We start from the raw sequence: 15,313 nt of genomic DNA on the forward strand, positions 1-15,313 counted from the left end.
TTCACTCATTAGTCATCGTTAGGCCAAACTAACCAAAGGTTGAACCGAATCGAATCGGAGAATTTCCAAGTTTGGAACGAACTACGAAGGGGGGACAGACAGACAGACGAGACGTACGGGTTGGGTTGCGTTGCATTGCCGGGAAATGCACGATGTCAGCTTTGGTGGTCAACGTTATCTATCTCAATCCCAGTCAGTTCTAACTTGGGATAAGAAAGAAGAAGAAGAAGAAGAAGGAGAAGAAGAAGAAGAAGGAGAGCCATACATTCCTGCACGAGGACGACGGCGTTGACTGTCGCCGTTTTACGTCAGTACGTACTGTCCGGCCTGATGCACGTCGTGGGTCTGTCAATGCAAAGACTGAGACCAGGAGCTAGCTTTAGATAGGTCCCCTGTTTCTGTTTGCTTGCTTGTTCATCAGCATCAGGCATCAGTCATGGGATGTGGATATGGATGCTGAATTGCTTGCTTGCTGGTGGACAGGAGGATCGGAAGATGGCAAGATGCCATTGCTCATTGCTGTATGTATGGAATGGAGGCTCCCAACGCCGGCACGCCGCCGCTGGATACATACCCAGGACGGCAGGACAGGTGCACCGGCAGCACTCATCGGCGGCGTCCAAACCGTCAGCAGAAGCAGAATCCATGTAGACTTCCTCCAGTTCCATCCTCCCTTTTTTATAATAAAATATAACATCAATCGACACCAAGGCGTCATCGGGTCTATAGCTCAGTGGTAGAGCAATTGACTGCAGATCAATAGGTCTCCGGTTCGAACCCGGATGGGCCCTTTTTTGTGTTTTTTTATAGTGGAGGCTTTTTATAAAAAAAAAAAAAAATTGTCTCTTGTGTCCTCATCGCTTCTCCCTTCTCCCTTGTTTATCTTTTTTTTACTGGAGGATTTTTTTTTAAAAAAAATTGTCTCATGTGTCCTCATCGCTTCTCCCATCCATTGCTACCTGCACTTAATAACAGCTGTTTTTTTTTTCAGAAGATATACTATATACCGTGGAATAGAAAAGGAAAGGAGATGAGAATAGTTGTCTTTTGCTGAAAATGTTTTTTTTTGCTCTTATATAAAGGTATACATATGCTCTCCTACTACGAACCGTTGGATGTGCATGCACCAAAATACTTACATGCCCTTAGTGTTGGGGTAGATTTTCCTTTCTCGTTTTTTTTCAGCATCCTTAATCTATATGAAAAGTTTAAAGAAACTTTTTATTTTAAAACAGAGGTATATATATATATAGAGAGGACGATGCTAAAATGCACCTAGGTGCATTCTGTGAAGCGAGTGCACCCGACACGTGAGCGCGAGCGGCGAGACGTGCGGAGCGCGGCGAGCGCGAGGTAAGTCCACGCTCCTGTATGCAAAACTAAATAGAGACAACCAACTACGTAATGCCACATAACTGCTCAACCCACCCACCAGGAAGCATGCATGCAGGGAATCTTTTGTTGATTCGAAACGGAAAAAGCGATATCTTCTAAATCATATATTCGATTTTAGTTCTGTTTGAAGTAGGTTGTTGAAAAAAATATGCTTAACAAAACGAGATCCATGAAGGCTGTATTTGATGAAGCTTTTTTTTAAATACGTAATTGCAATATGTTGTACTATGAGTTGCAAGCACTTATACAACACAATTGCAACTTGCCTGTAGCGTATTTAGCACTGGTTGCAATGAAGGCTGTATTTGATGAAGTTTTTTTTTCAAATACATAATTGCAATATGTTGTACTATGAGTTGCAAGCACTTCTACAACACAATTGCAACTTGGCTGTAGCGTATTTAGCACTGGTTGCAATGAAGGTTGTATTTGATGAAGTTTTTTTTTTTTCAAATACGTAATTGCAATATGTTGTACTATGAGTTACAAGCACTTCTACAACACAATTGCAACTTGGCTGTAGCGTATTTAGCACTGGTTGCAATGAAGGCTGTATTTCATGAAGTTTTTTTTTCAAATACATAATTGCAATATGTTGTACTATGAGTTGCAAGCACTTCTACAACACAATTGCAACTTGGTTGTAGCGTATTTAGCACTGGTTGCAATGAAGGCTATATTTGAGGAAGTTTTTTTTTTCAAATACAGTTGCTACTCAGATACGATTGCAACTCAGAATTACAACTTGGTGTGATTATAGTGACCAGATGCATATAATAGATAGAGTTATAACTAGTTGCCACTAGGTGGTAGACAGAGTTGCAATCGGTAATACATTGACATGCAACTCGTTTAAAGGATAAAAAATATATCCATATTGGATCTAGTTTTGCTCAGAATATTTTATTGAGTCAGATGCAACAAACGGTTTGTCACTCGGGGTTACGGTTTAGAAGAAAATTTGTTTCAAAGATTTGAACCAACAAAAAATTCCATGCATGCATGTATTCGCTTGGGCACGTTGGTTGCTCCAAGTTGGTGCGCCCGCCGGTCTGGGTGCATTCTATATACAAGATGTATCCAGGTGTATTATAGCAAAACAGTATATATATATATATATATATATATATATATATATATATATATATATATATATTAGCTAGTCGCACTGGGCGATTTGTAAAAATAGGACTCGAAATATCGGTCGTTTGTAGATTTGACACTGGACCCATATTTATAGACACAGATAGACCCATTTATCATCCACCCGAGTGTCATCATAATCATATAGTCAATCTTTCGAGTGTCATTTTTGTAATTTTTTTCACGGCAGCACAGAGCGAAGAAGAAGCATGATGAGGTTTTGAAACACAAATTTGACCCGCCGACCGGCACGACGGCGACCAGCCGAAGAAAACCACCACGGCAGGCTCCATGTTTTTACATTGACTGCCCGTACGGTAAGTATTTTGATCGCGCCCTCCGAACCCAGCACGTACGTACGTACGTAGACCAGCAGCAGCGTCAGTCAACTTTACTTTGCCTGGGGTGTTGGGGTTGGACCAAACAAAAGATGTGCATGCACGCATGTTTATAGAGAGGACGGAGATTTGATCAACTCAATAAGAAGTTTCTTATTGAACCAGTAGCTGCTGGGGCTTGCTGGCATCGATATCAATTTCATGCATTCAACTGATGAGTGGAAGTCAGCCAGCACGTACGTACAGCCGCACGCCAGCTGAGCAGAGGAACGCAAAGGCTTACACTAAGATCAAGAGATGGCTTAATATGCCCGCCTAATGATATGGTACCGTTTTCACCCTCTTGTTTTTGGAGAAAGCCACTCTCTTTCATTTTTAATTAGCTAATTAATTGAATAAATGGTATCATCGGTCAACATTTCGATGGAAAAAAAAGCCAATGGCATCATATATTTATAAACAAAGGATCAAAGTAATATATTGTTTATGAAAGTACATACGTACATATTAGCGGGATCCACTTTGTACGTACGTACTGCGAGTGTGTATATATGCAACTAGTAGGGATACAAAACAAGCATCCATTTTATTTAGGAGCTAACTAGCTAGCAGGTGCATACGCGTACGTGTAGTGATGCTCATGCTCCTCACGTGCCTATTACATAAATCACTCGAGTATATATATATATATATATAGGGAGAGGCTATTCAGTAGCCAGCTACAGAATAAGTTATTCTGTAGCCACCTCTATTTACCATAATTTTATATACTAATTTACGATAATGTCAATATATATTTACTATAGTTGGGTTACTATAACACATAGGGATATTTACCATAACGTTATAGTAAACCACTTAGTAAGGAGTTACTATAATCTCATAAATTAACATAGTAATTATAGTAACTCAAGGTGGCTACAGAATAGGTTATTTTGTAGCCAGCTATAGAGTAGTTGTTCTATATATATATATATATATATATATATATATATATATATATATATATATATATATATATATATATATATATATATATATGTGTGTGTGTGTGTGTGTGTGTGTGTAATTAATTCGTTTCATGATATCTATATATCTATTTATCTATAGTAATTAAGTGGAGCACAACTTGTACTCCTGCAGCTATTAGCTAATAAAGTAGGCATGCTAGATATTGTGATGATCAGCTAAGCGAGCTATTAGCTAGGCCGATGATGACGTGGCGGCAGCAGCAGCAGCGTGGTCCACCACCTCCACCAGCGGCGTGAGGTGGAGCTGGATGCCGTTGGAGGGCCTGAGCGAGAGCATGATCTTGGGCGCGTGCCGGTACTCGGGCGCCACCGACACCCGGAACCGGCGCAGCAGCATGGCCAGCACGACGCGGTACTCCATGGCGGTGAGGTTGCGGCCGACGCAGATGCGGCCGCCGAAGCCGAAGGGGAGGAACCCCATGCGGTGGCGGCACCCGCCCTGCACGGGGTCCCGGCCGAACCGCTCCGGCCGGAACTCGTGGGCGTCGGCGCCCCACAGCTCCACGTCGTGGTGCATGGCCACCACGTCCACCCACATGTTGGTGCCGCGCGGGATGACGACGGACGACTTGCCCTCCGCCGCCACGTCCTCCAGCGCCTGCCGCTGCACGTTGGGCGACGGCGGGTAGAGGCGCAGCACCTCGCTCATGACCCACCCCATCTTGGTGAGGCGGCCAAGCGCGGCGGCGTCGAGGTTCTGGTGGTCGCCGAGCTCGCGCGCCACCTCCTCCCGCAGCGCGTCCTGCCAGTCCGGGTGCGCGGCGAGCATGAGCAGCGTCCACGACAGCGCCAGCGCCGTGGTCTCGTGCCCGCCGAAGAAGAAGGTCTTGCACTCGTCCACCAGCTCCCGCGTCGTCAGCCGCCGCTCGGCACCCGCCGTGGCCTCCGTGCCAGCCAGCAGCAGCGACAGCAGGTCCTTGCCGCCTTTGTCGCCGCTGCCGGCTGCTCGGCGCCGGCGGCGCGCGTCGATGATTTCCATGAGCAGCGCGTCGATCTCCCGGCCCAGGCGCCACGCGTCGTAGGTCTTTCGCACGTGCAGCAGGCGCGCCAGCGGCACACCGACGAGGCGGTTGGACTGGAACAGCATCGCCTGCATGGCCTGCAGCTTCCGGAACACCCGCGCGCCGGCCTCGTCGTCCGCCACCCCGAAGCTCGCCTTGGCGATGATCTCGGCGGCGTTGCGGACCACGCCCCGCTCCACGTCCACGACGGCCCCGCCGGCAGACGATGCCACCGCGTCGGTCCACTCGGCCAACATCTTGGCGGTGGTCTCCTGCATCAGCCCGATCATGTCCTGCATACCGTCACCATCAGCATCAGCATCGGTGCATCACCAGTGCATGCATGGAGATGGAGCACGGATCTCAAAGCAGCTGCTAGCAGAAGAAGACAATGCAAAAATGGTGCACAACACAAGCAGGGCAACATCAACGACTGTACGTACGTTGAGGTTTGTGGCGGAGAAGGCCGGCGCGATGATGTGTCGGTGGCGCGCCCACTCGTCGCCCTCGGCCATGACGAGCCCGCGGCCGAACATGGGCATGCGGTCGCGGCGGAACACGTCGGGCTTCCCCCATCGCTTGCCCAGCGCGCCGGCGGTGGCGGCCTTGAGGAACTCCGGGTTCGCCACGTACAGGAACGGCTCCGTGCCCAGCCAGTACACGAACACCTTGCCGAACGACTCGCGCCAGCGGACGAAGTAGGGGAACACGGCGCCGTGGATGTCGCTGGAGACGGCGGCGGAGGAGGAGGACGGCTTCTTGGCGGCGGCGGAGGCCTGCAGCGAGGCCGTGATCTCGGGGAGGTTCCCGAAGGGGAAGGATGGGCGGGGCCCGTCGAAGCCCGCCCCGCGGAGCCGGCGCCTTGCCGCGGCCGGCGCTAGCCACGCCGCGTAGATGAAGGCGCAGAGCAGCAGCACCGCCGCCGCCGCCATCGCCATGGCGCCACCCGTTGCCGCCGCTACGGCGTCCATTTTATACCTATGCTTGCCGCAAAGATGTTGGTGTATGTATATGCAAAGATGGTGATCGCTCGATGAGGGAGGTCGCTTGCTGCTGCTAGTAGTAGTTGCTGGTGTTGCTTGGTGGTCGATGGGATGAGGAGAGGTGGTGCATGGCGCTGGGGTTTATATAGGCATGCAGCTCCAGCTGGAGGGAAGGGGAGGTCGGAGATCATGGATAGGGAAGGAGGAGCTAGCTAGGGTAGGCGACGCCGACGGCTGGTGCGGCGGTCGTCTCGTCCGTGTGGGGTGGGGGTTTGACCGACCGAGTAGCGACGGAGGCACGGACGCGGCTGGGCTCCGATCCGACCCGGTCCGTTCCGTTCCGTGCATGGACAGCTAGCCAGCTAGCTCCCTCACTGGAAGCAAAACATTAATTGGCCCATGCATGCATGCATGACCGGTCAAAATCAAATCATCACCCTCGCTCGTCGCTATCAAAGTCGTCAACAGAATCAGCATGATGATATGGCCGAAATGCTGCATCGTCTCCGTCCTGTTTCAGACTGACTGCATGCTGACAATTTCTTCTTTATTATTACTACTACACCGGCCGACGATCGAGTAGCTGCTGCTGCTGCTGCTGGTAATTAATTAGTCTGATCTGATGGTAGTACTAGCGTATTTATTAATTAACGATAAAGCTAATGTTCGATTCATATACAAAACCGAAAAGGTAAAGGGCACCGTGTGCAAAAGCTAGCCTTGACACACAGTCAAAAATGCGAGGCTATATAGGAGTATAAAGGATTGCCGCGCGCCTGCTGGTGTACGTGGTCAATTACCGTACAGTTATACGTGTCCTAAGGAAAGTGTGTAAGCGTCTACACTGAATTGGTGTTAGCTAGGTTCAGACCCAGCTTGTTTCACCTATGTTTGTAATTTACAGCTAAAAAAAGTAAAAACAAACAACAGCCCTGCACAACTTACAGTTTCTATAATGCATACATAATCCAACACGTATCAACGACGCACTCTACATAACCCCCCCTTTTTTTGTTGATTTGGACATCTCAGAAATATCCACATTTTCCCTCACGGAAAATGAGCAAGTCAAAAACAACCTCCCAACCATAGCAAAGGATCCGAGCTCTAAGCATCCAAAATCGGACGTCTAAGACCGCTCCTAACAAGTTGTCTAGCGTGCGTGCGTGCATGCTAATTGGTTCTACTTTTCGTACATGTCGAGATACAAAGTCAACTTCTTGGCAGGCAGCCATTTTCAGGGCCCCAATTGTCATCGGAACAAATTCTAAACTTTTACTAATATATGTAAGGGGTGTGCAATGCATGCAAAGTTTAGCGCAACTCATCATCTCGCTCATCACTAATTAAATGATGATTATATATATAGTAATCGCCTTGTCGTGCTCGCGACGATTATATTCGGATTCGGTGACAATAACTAACCGTCATCGTCCATAGGTATATACATTTTCCAGATGCTTGCCGCACTTTGTTTTGCTAGCTACCTCCATGCCTCCAATTAAGCAAGTATTCAGCACGCAGCTGGCTGTCACCCATATGGAACGAAGGAAGCAACGTTTTTCCACAACTCGTGCTTGATCAATTACTAGCTAGTACTAATTACCCAAAGTCTTGGCTTTAATTGCCTAAAGCGATTCCGTTGTTAGCTAGCTGTCCTAATTATTATCTAACTTGTACTAGTAGTAGTGTGATTTATTCACGTTGTCTTGGCAGCGGTATTCTCCCCACCCACCACGAAGCACCTTTGGAATGCAGATGGAGTATTATTTCAAAAGAATCATGCATAAATTTCAGAGAAAACGTAAGACTAGTTAGAAAAAAAGCAGCTCGTGTTCCAGAAGAGGCTCAAGTGTGGAATAAAGCGATAGATTAAAGTTGGAATCATTCATTTTTTTTTAAAAAAAAACAAAAACTAGAGTCCACTTGGAGCATGCAGTGATGAGCACTAGATAACAAATTAATAATATAATGCAATTGGCACGAGAGATACAAATTCACAATTACCTAGCTAAGCTCCCACGAGTGGAGAACAATGACGTGGTGCGGTCTAGCGGTGTGAACGAAGCCTAGAATAAATTAATTAGCATTAGCTTGATGCAAGTGGTTATTGTGATTTAAGAATCGGCTGAGATTTTTGAAGCAAAATTACCTTTCTATCTTTTAGGAGTCGAAGAGAGTCAACGAATATGCTTCTAACATTTTTAGCAATTTGGAAAACATTAATTTACCAAGTGATTATTTGGAGAAACTACTGAAGATGCTCAAATCTTAGCTAGCTCATGCACACACCATGCATACCTAGATAAATGTATGAAATCTGATTATGGACAATAAAACTCACGGGTGTAATAATACTATATTGGCTCTCTACGTATTTACGTAGCAGGGAAAAAATATAAAGATTTGAGTGTACACGTTCTATTTGGACATACGTAGACCTAGACGGATGCATGCGATCTTCATATTTGTCATTTTCTTGAAAGGTTATATATATATATATATATATATATATATATATATATATATATATATATATATATATATATATATATATATATATATATATATATATATATATAGAGAGAGAGAGAGAGAGAGAGAGAGAGAGAGAGAGAGAGAGAGAGAGAGAGAGTATTCAGTAGCCAGCTACAAAATAAGTTATTTTGTAGCCACCTTCATTTACGATAATTTTATATACTAATTTACGATAATGTCAATACATATTTACGACAGTTGGGTTATTATACCACATGGTGATATTTACCGTAACGTTATAGTAAACCACCTAGTAAGGAGTTACTATAATCTTGTAAATTAACATAGTAATTATCGTAACTCAAAGTGACTATAGAATAAGTTATTCTATAGCCAGCTGCAGAGTAGTGGCTACATAATTTATTTCATTTTGTTTATATGCTGGATGATAGCGGCTCCACAACAAACAAACAAAGAAATATATATATATATATATATATATATATATATATATATATAAACAAAATGAAATAAATTCTGGTGTACGTAGGCGTGTAGCCAGGTCTAGGAAAAACAGTGTTTTCCTGTTTCGATCAGGAGGGACGAGGGAGGAGGCGACGTGGACTACGTACGGTGGGTGGTACTGCTCCTATTCCGGCCTATATATTGACCGGCGGCCGGCGGCCGGCGGTCCACGTACGTACACTCAGTAGTCCACCGCCGGCCATTCCCTGCGTTCCGGTTCCGGCGGCCGAGCGTGATCTGAGTGCTGCGCCGTCCAGTCCTATCATATCGATTGCCTGCACACAATTTTTCTGAAATCGTTGCGATACGATCCAGAGGTTTCAGTTTCAACATATACTGTTTTGTTCCCTCCAGCATAAAATATGTCACTGGTCTTTTTATATAGGACTAATATGCATCTTTTTCTTTATAATATGTCGTATAAGTTCATTGACCATTAATTTTAAAAAACATATACGTAGTGCACTCTATATTTTAGTACCAGAGTTAACTTAGGGTGTTTGGATCGGGTGGTTAAAGTCTAATTCCCGTCACATCATATGTTTGTATGCTCGTTACGAGGATTAAACATGAGCTAATTATAAAACTAATTACATAGATGGAGAACAATTTGCGAGACGAATCTATTAGGCTGAATTAATATATCATTAGCACATGTTCACTGTAGCACCACGTTATCAAATCATAGACTAATTAGGCTTAATAGATCCGTCTCGCAAATTAGTCTAAATCTATCTAATTAGTTTTGTAATTAGTCTATTTAATACTGCAAATTAGTGTCAAGCATCTGATGTGACAAGGACTATAGTTTAGAAGGCGGAACCACCGTAGGTACCTTGTATATTTATGGATTATTATTATACAACAAAATCTCAGATCCACTTGGGACCTTAGCCTGGTGTCGTGCCTACATGACCAGGGGCCAAAGGACATGGCGGCACAGCTGTTTGCAACTCTAAGGGTGTGATTGGTTACATGTAGTATATGGGCAAGCCTGTTCGCAACGTTCAGTTAATTGGTCGTTTGGTTGCAATGAACAGTACCTAGCTACGTTACGTGTTGGTGCAAACGACAGCTTTCAACATGCATGGCTCCACAAAAGCGAAAATCACTTCATCGGTTTCTGGCGAGCTTGGCCGACGGGGTGCAGCACGAACGCTTGTGTCGTTTTCTGTCTCTGAGTGCGTAGTAAAAGGCTGAATCAATTTATCTTCTGACTATGCAGTTTGGCTAGGTCTCGTTTAGTTGGCGATTTTTTTTTGGAAAATATTATTATAGCACTTTCGTAATTAGTGTTCAATCATAGTCTAATTAGACTTAAAAGATTCGTCTCATGAATTTCGTCTAAACTGTGTAATTAATTTTATTTTTTATTTATATTTAATGCTTCATGTATGCGTCTAAAAATTTAATGTGACATAAAATCTTGAAAAAAATTGTAAAATTTTAGGAACTAAACACACATGACTCGCGTGCTCTGAGCCTGGCGTTGGGAATTGAAACCTGGCTGGCAGGTGCGAGCCAGGCTGAGCTCCGAACCATTCACACCGTACTCTAAGGGTTCACAAACTTCATCCTTTCTCGTATGTGTAAACCATATGCTGTGACTAGCCTCATATAGGTAGAACCTTATTATTTTCTCCTATCCTAGACATTCATCTGAATCCTCACATTTTCTCACCTCTTCTCTCTCCCACGCACAGTGGTGGCACGAGGGGCTCTTGGCGGTGGCATCTTGAGCACGACCTCTCTATTCGCATGGCATCTGGGGGTTAGAACTCCTTTTTCAGTAGGCATCTTGAGCACCAGATACCTGTAATGAGGTATGGTCATGAACTTGGTGAGCGATGGTCGACCCAGGATAGCATGGTAGGTGCCGTCGAAGTCAGCGACCACGAAGTTGACGTAGTCAGTGCGGAAGTGGTCCGAGGTCCCAAATTGCACAGGTAGCGTGATCTGCCCGAGAGGTGTAGAGCTCTGTCTGGGGAGAACACCCCAGAACTGTGCCTCGTATGGCTTGAGATCCGCCTGGGTTATCTTCAGGGCTGGCAGACAGTTCTTGAACAGTATATCGATGGAGCTGCCGCCGTCAATCAGCACCCTGTCGAACTGAACCTTGTTGATACAAGGATCGAGGACCAGAGAAAAATGTCCTGGCTCAGGTATTGCGGCCCATTGGTCCTTTCTGCTGAAGGAGATCTCGCGGTGAGACCAAGGAGGGAGCCACGGATCGGTGATGAGGTTGTCGGTGTTGGCCACGTTCAAGCAAGCGCGGGTGAGCAGCTTGCGTTCTCGTTTGGTCTCGATGGACACTTTGCCTCCAATGATGGTGTGCATGCGATCGGTTGGCTTGACGTACTTGTGACGGGGATCTGCGTCTTCATCGTCGTTGTCCTCGTTGCGCTGTTCCCCTGCGTCGTTAGGCTTGTCGGACGTATCCGGAGCCTGTTGACGCGTGTAGATAGACTTGAGTACGCGGCAATTCTCCATGGTATGGTTTGACTTGGGATGGAGCTGACAGGGCCCTTTCAATGCTTTGGCGTAGTCTTCTTCGTAGTTACGACGTCCGCCACCTTTTTTGACGGTGTTGACCTCACCGTCGTCTTCCCGAGCACGCTTGCCCCTATAATCGTCACGGCGGTTACGCCGCTGATTACATTGGTCGCGGTGGTTGCGGGAGTCGTTGCGCTGGTTGTGGTGGTCAAAATTGTCGTTCCGACCACGGCTGCCGTGGTAGTCGTCGCGGTGTGGGGGGTGGTCGGAGCGTGGAACCCTTGCTGCTTCTTCGATAATTATCTTTTTAGCATCGTCGGCGTCCGCATATTTTTTAGCGGTGGCCAGGAGCGCTGTGACTGATTCAGGTCTCTTACGAAGGAGCTTGTCCCTTAGGGCGTCATGGAAGTGGAGGCCAATGATGAAAGCCTCGATTGCCTCGTTGTCGGAGATTGACGGGACCTTGATGCGCATCTCTGAGAAACGACGGACGTACTCGCGCAGTGGCTCATCTTTCCGATCTCGAATCCGCTGCAGATCGTATTTGTTGCTGGGTTGCTCGCAAGTAGCAATGAAGTTGTCGATGAAGGCTTGCTTGAGCTCTTGCCAAGAATCAAAGTAGTTTGCCGGCAAGCTGACCAGCCATTGGTGACCTGCATGGCCAACAGCGATTAGGAAGTAGTTAGACATGACATGCTCGTCAGCCATGGCTAATCTGCACGCAGTTTCGTAGAGCATGACCCATAATTCGGGGTTCTCCTTGCCGTCGTACTTCTGAAGTTTTTCGAGCTTCAAGTTTTTGGGCCATATGACTTGGCGAAGGTGCGGAGTAAACTGCTTCAAACCCGGTGGGCCGTGGGCAGTATCATATTCTATACGGCGATAGCTTTCGTGGGATGCACAATCGTTGGCTCTTTGGTTGATGCGGTCATGCAGATCACGTCCTCCAAGATAATGGTGGAGATCGTTATTGCGATCACGGCGATCTTGGTTGTCATCCTGATTAACCCTGCGACTGTGGTTATCACGGCGATTATCGCGGTTGTCTCGGTGGTTGTCATCCCGAACGTCACGGTGGTTGTCCTCCCGATGGCGGTTGTCATCCCGACCACCATCATGGCCACCGTTTCTGCCTTGACGGTTGTCTGACGGGTCATTGTTGCGCGAGCCACGTTGGTTGGGTGGCTGTGAGCGACTTGAGTACTGGCGGCTGTGGCTTGATTCGAATGAGACGGATGGAGCCCGGGCTTGAATTACAATCTCTACGGTCTGGGCCATAGCAGCCGTCAGGTAAGCTTGTATATCATCGTGAACTGCTTGGGTTTTCACGGTATTGGGTAGCCGTTGCATTATCGCCATAGCAACGGCTACGTTGGCGCTTGGAGTCCTAAAGACCTATTTGCCCCCCACCCTATCGAAGGCATTGTTGAGGTCGCGTGGCTGGACCCTTATGCGTCATGCCTCCTCTTCTGCTTCAGCTTCGATTTGTCGGCGATTAAACCGGTCAATATTGCGTGCTTCGCGTGCAATCCTTTCTTGTTCTATTTTGCCAACTGCTGGTGGTTCATCATTACTGACAACATTGATCAAATCCCCTCGCCTTGGTGGGAAAGATGGGAACTGTGGGAACCCTGGGGCGTGGTCTGGGATATCCAGATCATATTCGACGCCTTCATTGTCGTGATGCTGGAGCTCGGTGTGGATAGAGGCATTAGATGCGATGCCAGACGAGGAGCTGGAGTCACTCTCTTGGACTATGTGGATGGATCCTTCTTGATAATCCTCAATCCGGATCATGTTGACGAAGTTGCATGGCTTCGGCCGAGGTCGATATATAAAACATAGATCCGAGCAGCGTTGTATATTGTACGCGTAGTTGGAGGCAGTGTTTCACAGGCCGTAGGGCTGGGCCTAGTAGTTCTCCATCGAGGCTTCATGCTCGAAGAGCCAGAGACCCGTCGCGGAGGCTGGCCGGCGACGAGTGGAGCGCCCTTCAGGAGTAGATGTGACCACAAGATCAGTACCGAGTTGTGCAGGACGACTGGCCCGAGCTGGTTGGGTAGATCTATTGTGGGTTGCGGTTACCTACTCATTAGGTTGACTTTGAATCGAACTTACCAGAGCTAGGGTTTCAGCAAGTTTGGTGCCAACCCGATCGATGGAGTCGAGTAGGTTGGTGTTGTCGATCTGCTTCCCTTTGTAGTGAGGAAGCAGATGAAGGGTTGTTGGCGTGGCTGAAGATGATGCAGGAATGGTCAGAGCCAGATGTACCATGGTCGGAGCCAGATCCACCGTGGTCGGAGCCGTATCCACCGTGGTCAGAGCCATATCCATCATGGTCGGAGCCGTAGCCGATGTAGGTGAAGCAGCGGTCGACGCAGATTGAATCCGCGCCTCCTCCGTGGTCATGGCGATGAAGTCGTCGGAGCCGGTGGTCTAGGTGATCTGACCGATGGTGAACGTGAGGCCGTTCGGTGTAGCCATGGAACCAGGGATGATGACCATCTTGTTCGCTTGGAGAGCAGTACGCACACCCCCTACCTGATGCGCCACTGTCGATGAAATATGGTCGGTAGTCTACCCAGGGGTATGCCCAAGGTAGTAGATTATCGGCAGACAGATGCGCAAGCCACAAATAAGATGGTGATGCAAGACAGACATGAGGTTTTATCTAGGTTCGGCCGCCAAGAAGGCATAATACCTACGTCCTATGTCTGATTGTGTTGTTGTATGTCAATAAGAGATGTTTTTTAGAGGGGTCCCCTGCTCGCCTTATATAGTCCGAGGGATAGGATTACAGATCTGGAAACTAATCCTAGTCAGTTACAATTGCCATAGGTGGCCGGATAAGGATTTCTATTCTAACCGACCAGGATCTTGCTTGATCTCCAAATCTGCTTTGACTCCTTGCACGGGACTCCGAATAGGTTAACTAGGCCACGTGTCATCTTCTAGTGAACCGAACCCCCTGATCCGGGCCGGCCCAAGCCTAGCCATAAGGGTATAGGGGTTAATACCCCCACACCATTATCATCCTTGTGAATTTTAGGGAATAAATCGGACTACCAAGTAGCGGCATCAGTTAATTAAGAGGATGGAGCCCCTCGCTGGGGAGAACAAAAAACTCAAAGAGGCGATAAACCTCTCGAAAAAACACACTTAGAGGGCCCAGCGCCAGCGAGACCTCGCTAAATCCAATGCATGAGATCTGGAGCACCAGAAGGGAGTCATGTTTGAACAACTGGCGATTGCAAAAGAACAACTACGGAGCAAGTTCAAGCAGCTGGCCACTACCTCCACACAACTAAAGGATGCTTCTGAGCATTTGGAATAGCTACAGAAAATTTCTGAGCAAAAGAAAGGTACGTGTGATCGATGAAAGTGCTCCGCATAGTTGGATACGCTTACTTTTGGTGCTGACTGTTGTACTTGTAGAACAAGATGTAGAGCTCGGCTAGCTGCACCAGGCCCTCGAGCAACTTCGAGAGGAGAAGGCGAAGGAGACAGCACGAGCGAGCAAGATAGTCGAGGAGCTAAACGGTGAGTATTCCCTGGTTGGGGTTACCGCTGAAGTAACTTCTTCGCTTGATGGAACTTTATAATGCTTGCAGACTACCATCAGAGGGTCAAGGCACAATTCGATGTACTAGAGCAGGATGCCCGGACCCAAAGGGACAAGTTTGACACCATGGTTGTCAGAATCAGACCAATGCTCGACTGCATTGAACCAGAAGTGGCTCCTCAGCCCGATGGTAGGCCGCCGTGCCTGGACATCATCATCGAAAGGTGCAAAACGGCGTGGGAGAGCTTCAAGGGCTTCAACCATGACGCCGTTATTACCACCGCTACCCACACCCTTGCTATGGTTTGGTCCCACTATCCAGCCACTGACCTTCAGGCGATAGGGGGCAGGTTCGCCGAAGGAC

At 47.2% G+C, this 15,313-nt stretch overlaps 1 protein-coding gene and 1 non-coding gene across 2 annotated transcripts; one reads left to right on the forward strand and one right to left on the reverse strand.

The window, feature by feature from the left end:
• The first annotated feature begins 719 nt into the window (after positions 1 to 719).
• On the forward strand, positions 720 to 791 carry TRNAC-GCA (transfer RNA cysteine (anticodon GCA)). The gene has a single exon. It is a non-coding gene; the product is annotated as a tRNA-Cys (tRNA).
• Positions 792 to 3,954: 3,163 nt separating this feature from the next.
• Positions 3,955 to 5,984, reverse strand: LOC136475238 (cytokinin hydroxylase-like). The gene is made up of 2 exons (XM_066472793.1): positions 5,352 to 5,984; positions 3,955 to 5,201 (listed from the first exon to the last, which is right to left on the reverse strand). The coding sequence occupies exons 1-2, from the start codon at positions 5,877 to 5,879 to the stop codon at positions 4,080 to 4,082; spliced, it is 1,650 nt and encodes a 549-aa protein (XP_066328890.1). The 5' UTR covers positions 5,880 to 5,984; the 3' UTR covers positions 3,955 to 4,079.
• Positions 5,985 to 15,313: the final 9,329 nt, after the last annotated feature.

This window comes from Miscanthus floridulus, chromosome 8 (assembly GCF_019320115.1).
Source record: "Miscanthus floridulus cultivar M001 chromosome 8, ASM1932011v1, whole genome shotgun sequence".
Classification (NCBI taxonomy): Eukaryota; Viridiplantae; Streptophyta; class Magnoliopsida; order Poales; family Poaceae; genus Miscanthus; species Miscanthus floridulus.

Coding starts and splice junctions, on each gene's coding strand:
- LOC136475238 (XM_066472793.1), bottom strand. CDS start 5,879: ATGGACGCCGTAGCGGCGGCAACGGGTGGCGCCATGGCGATGGCGGCG. Junction 5,202..5,351: donor TCTCCGCCACAAACCTCAAC/GTACGTACAGTC, acceptor GACGGTATGCAG/GACATGATCGGGCTGATGCA.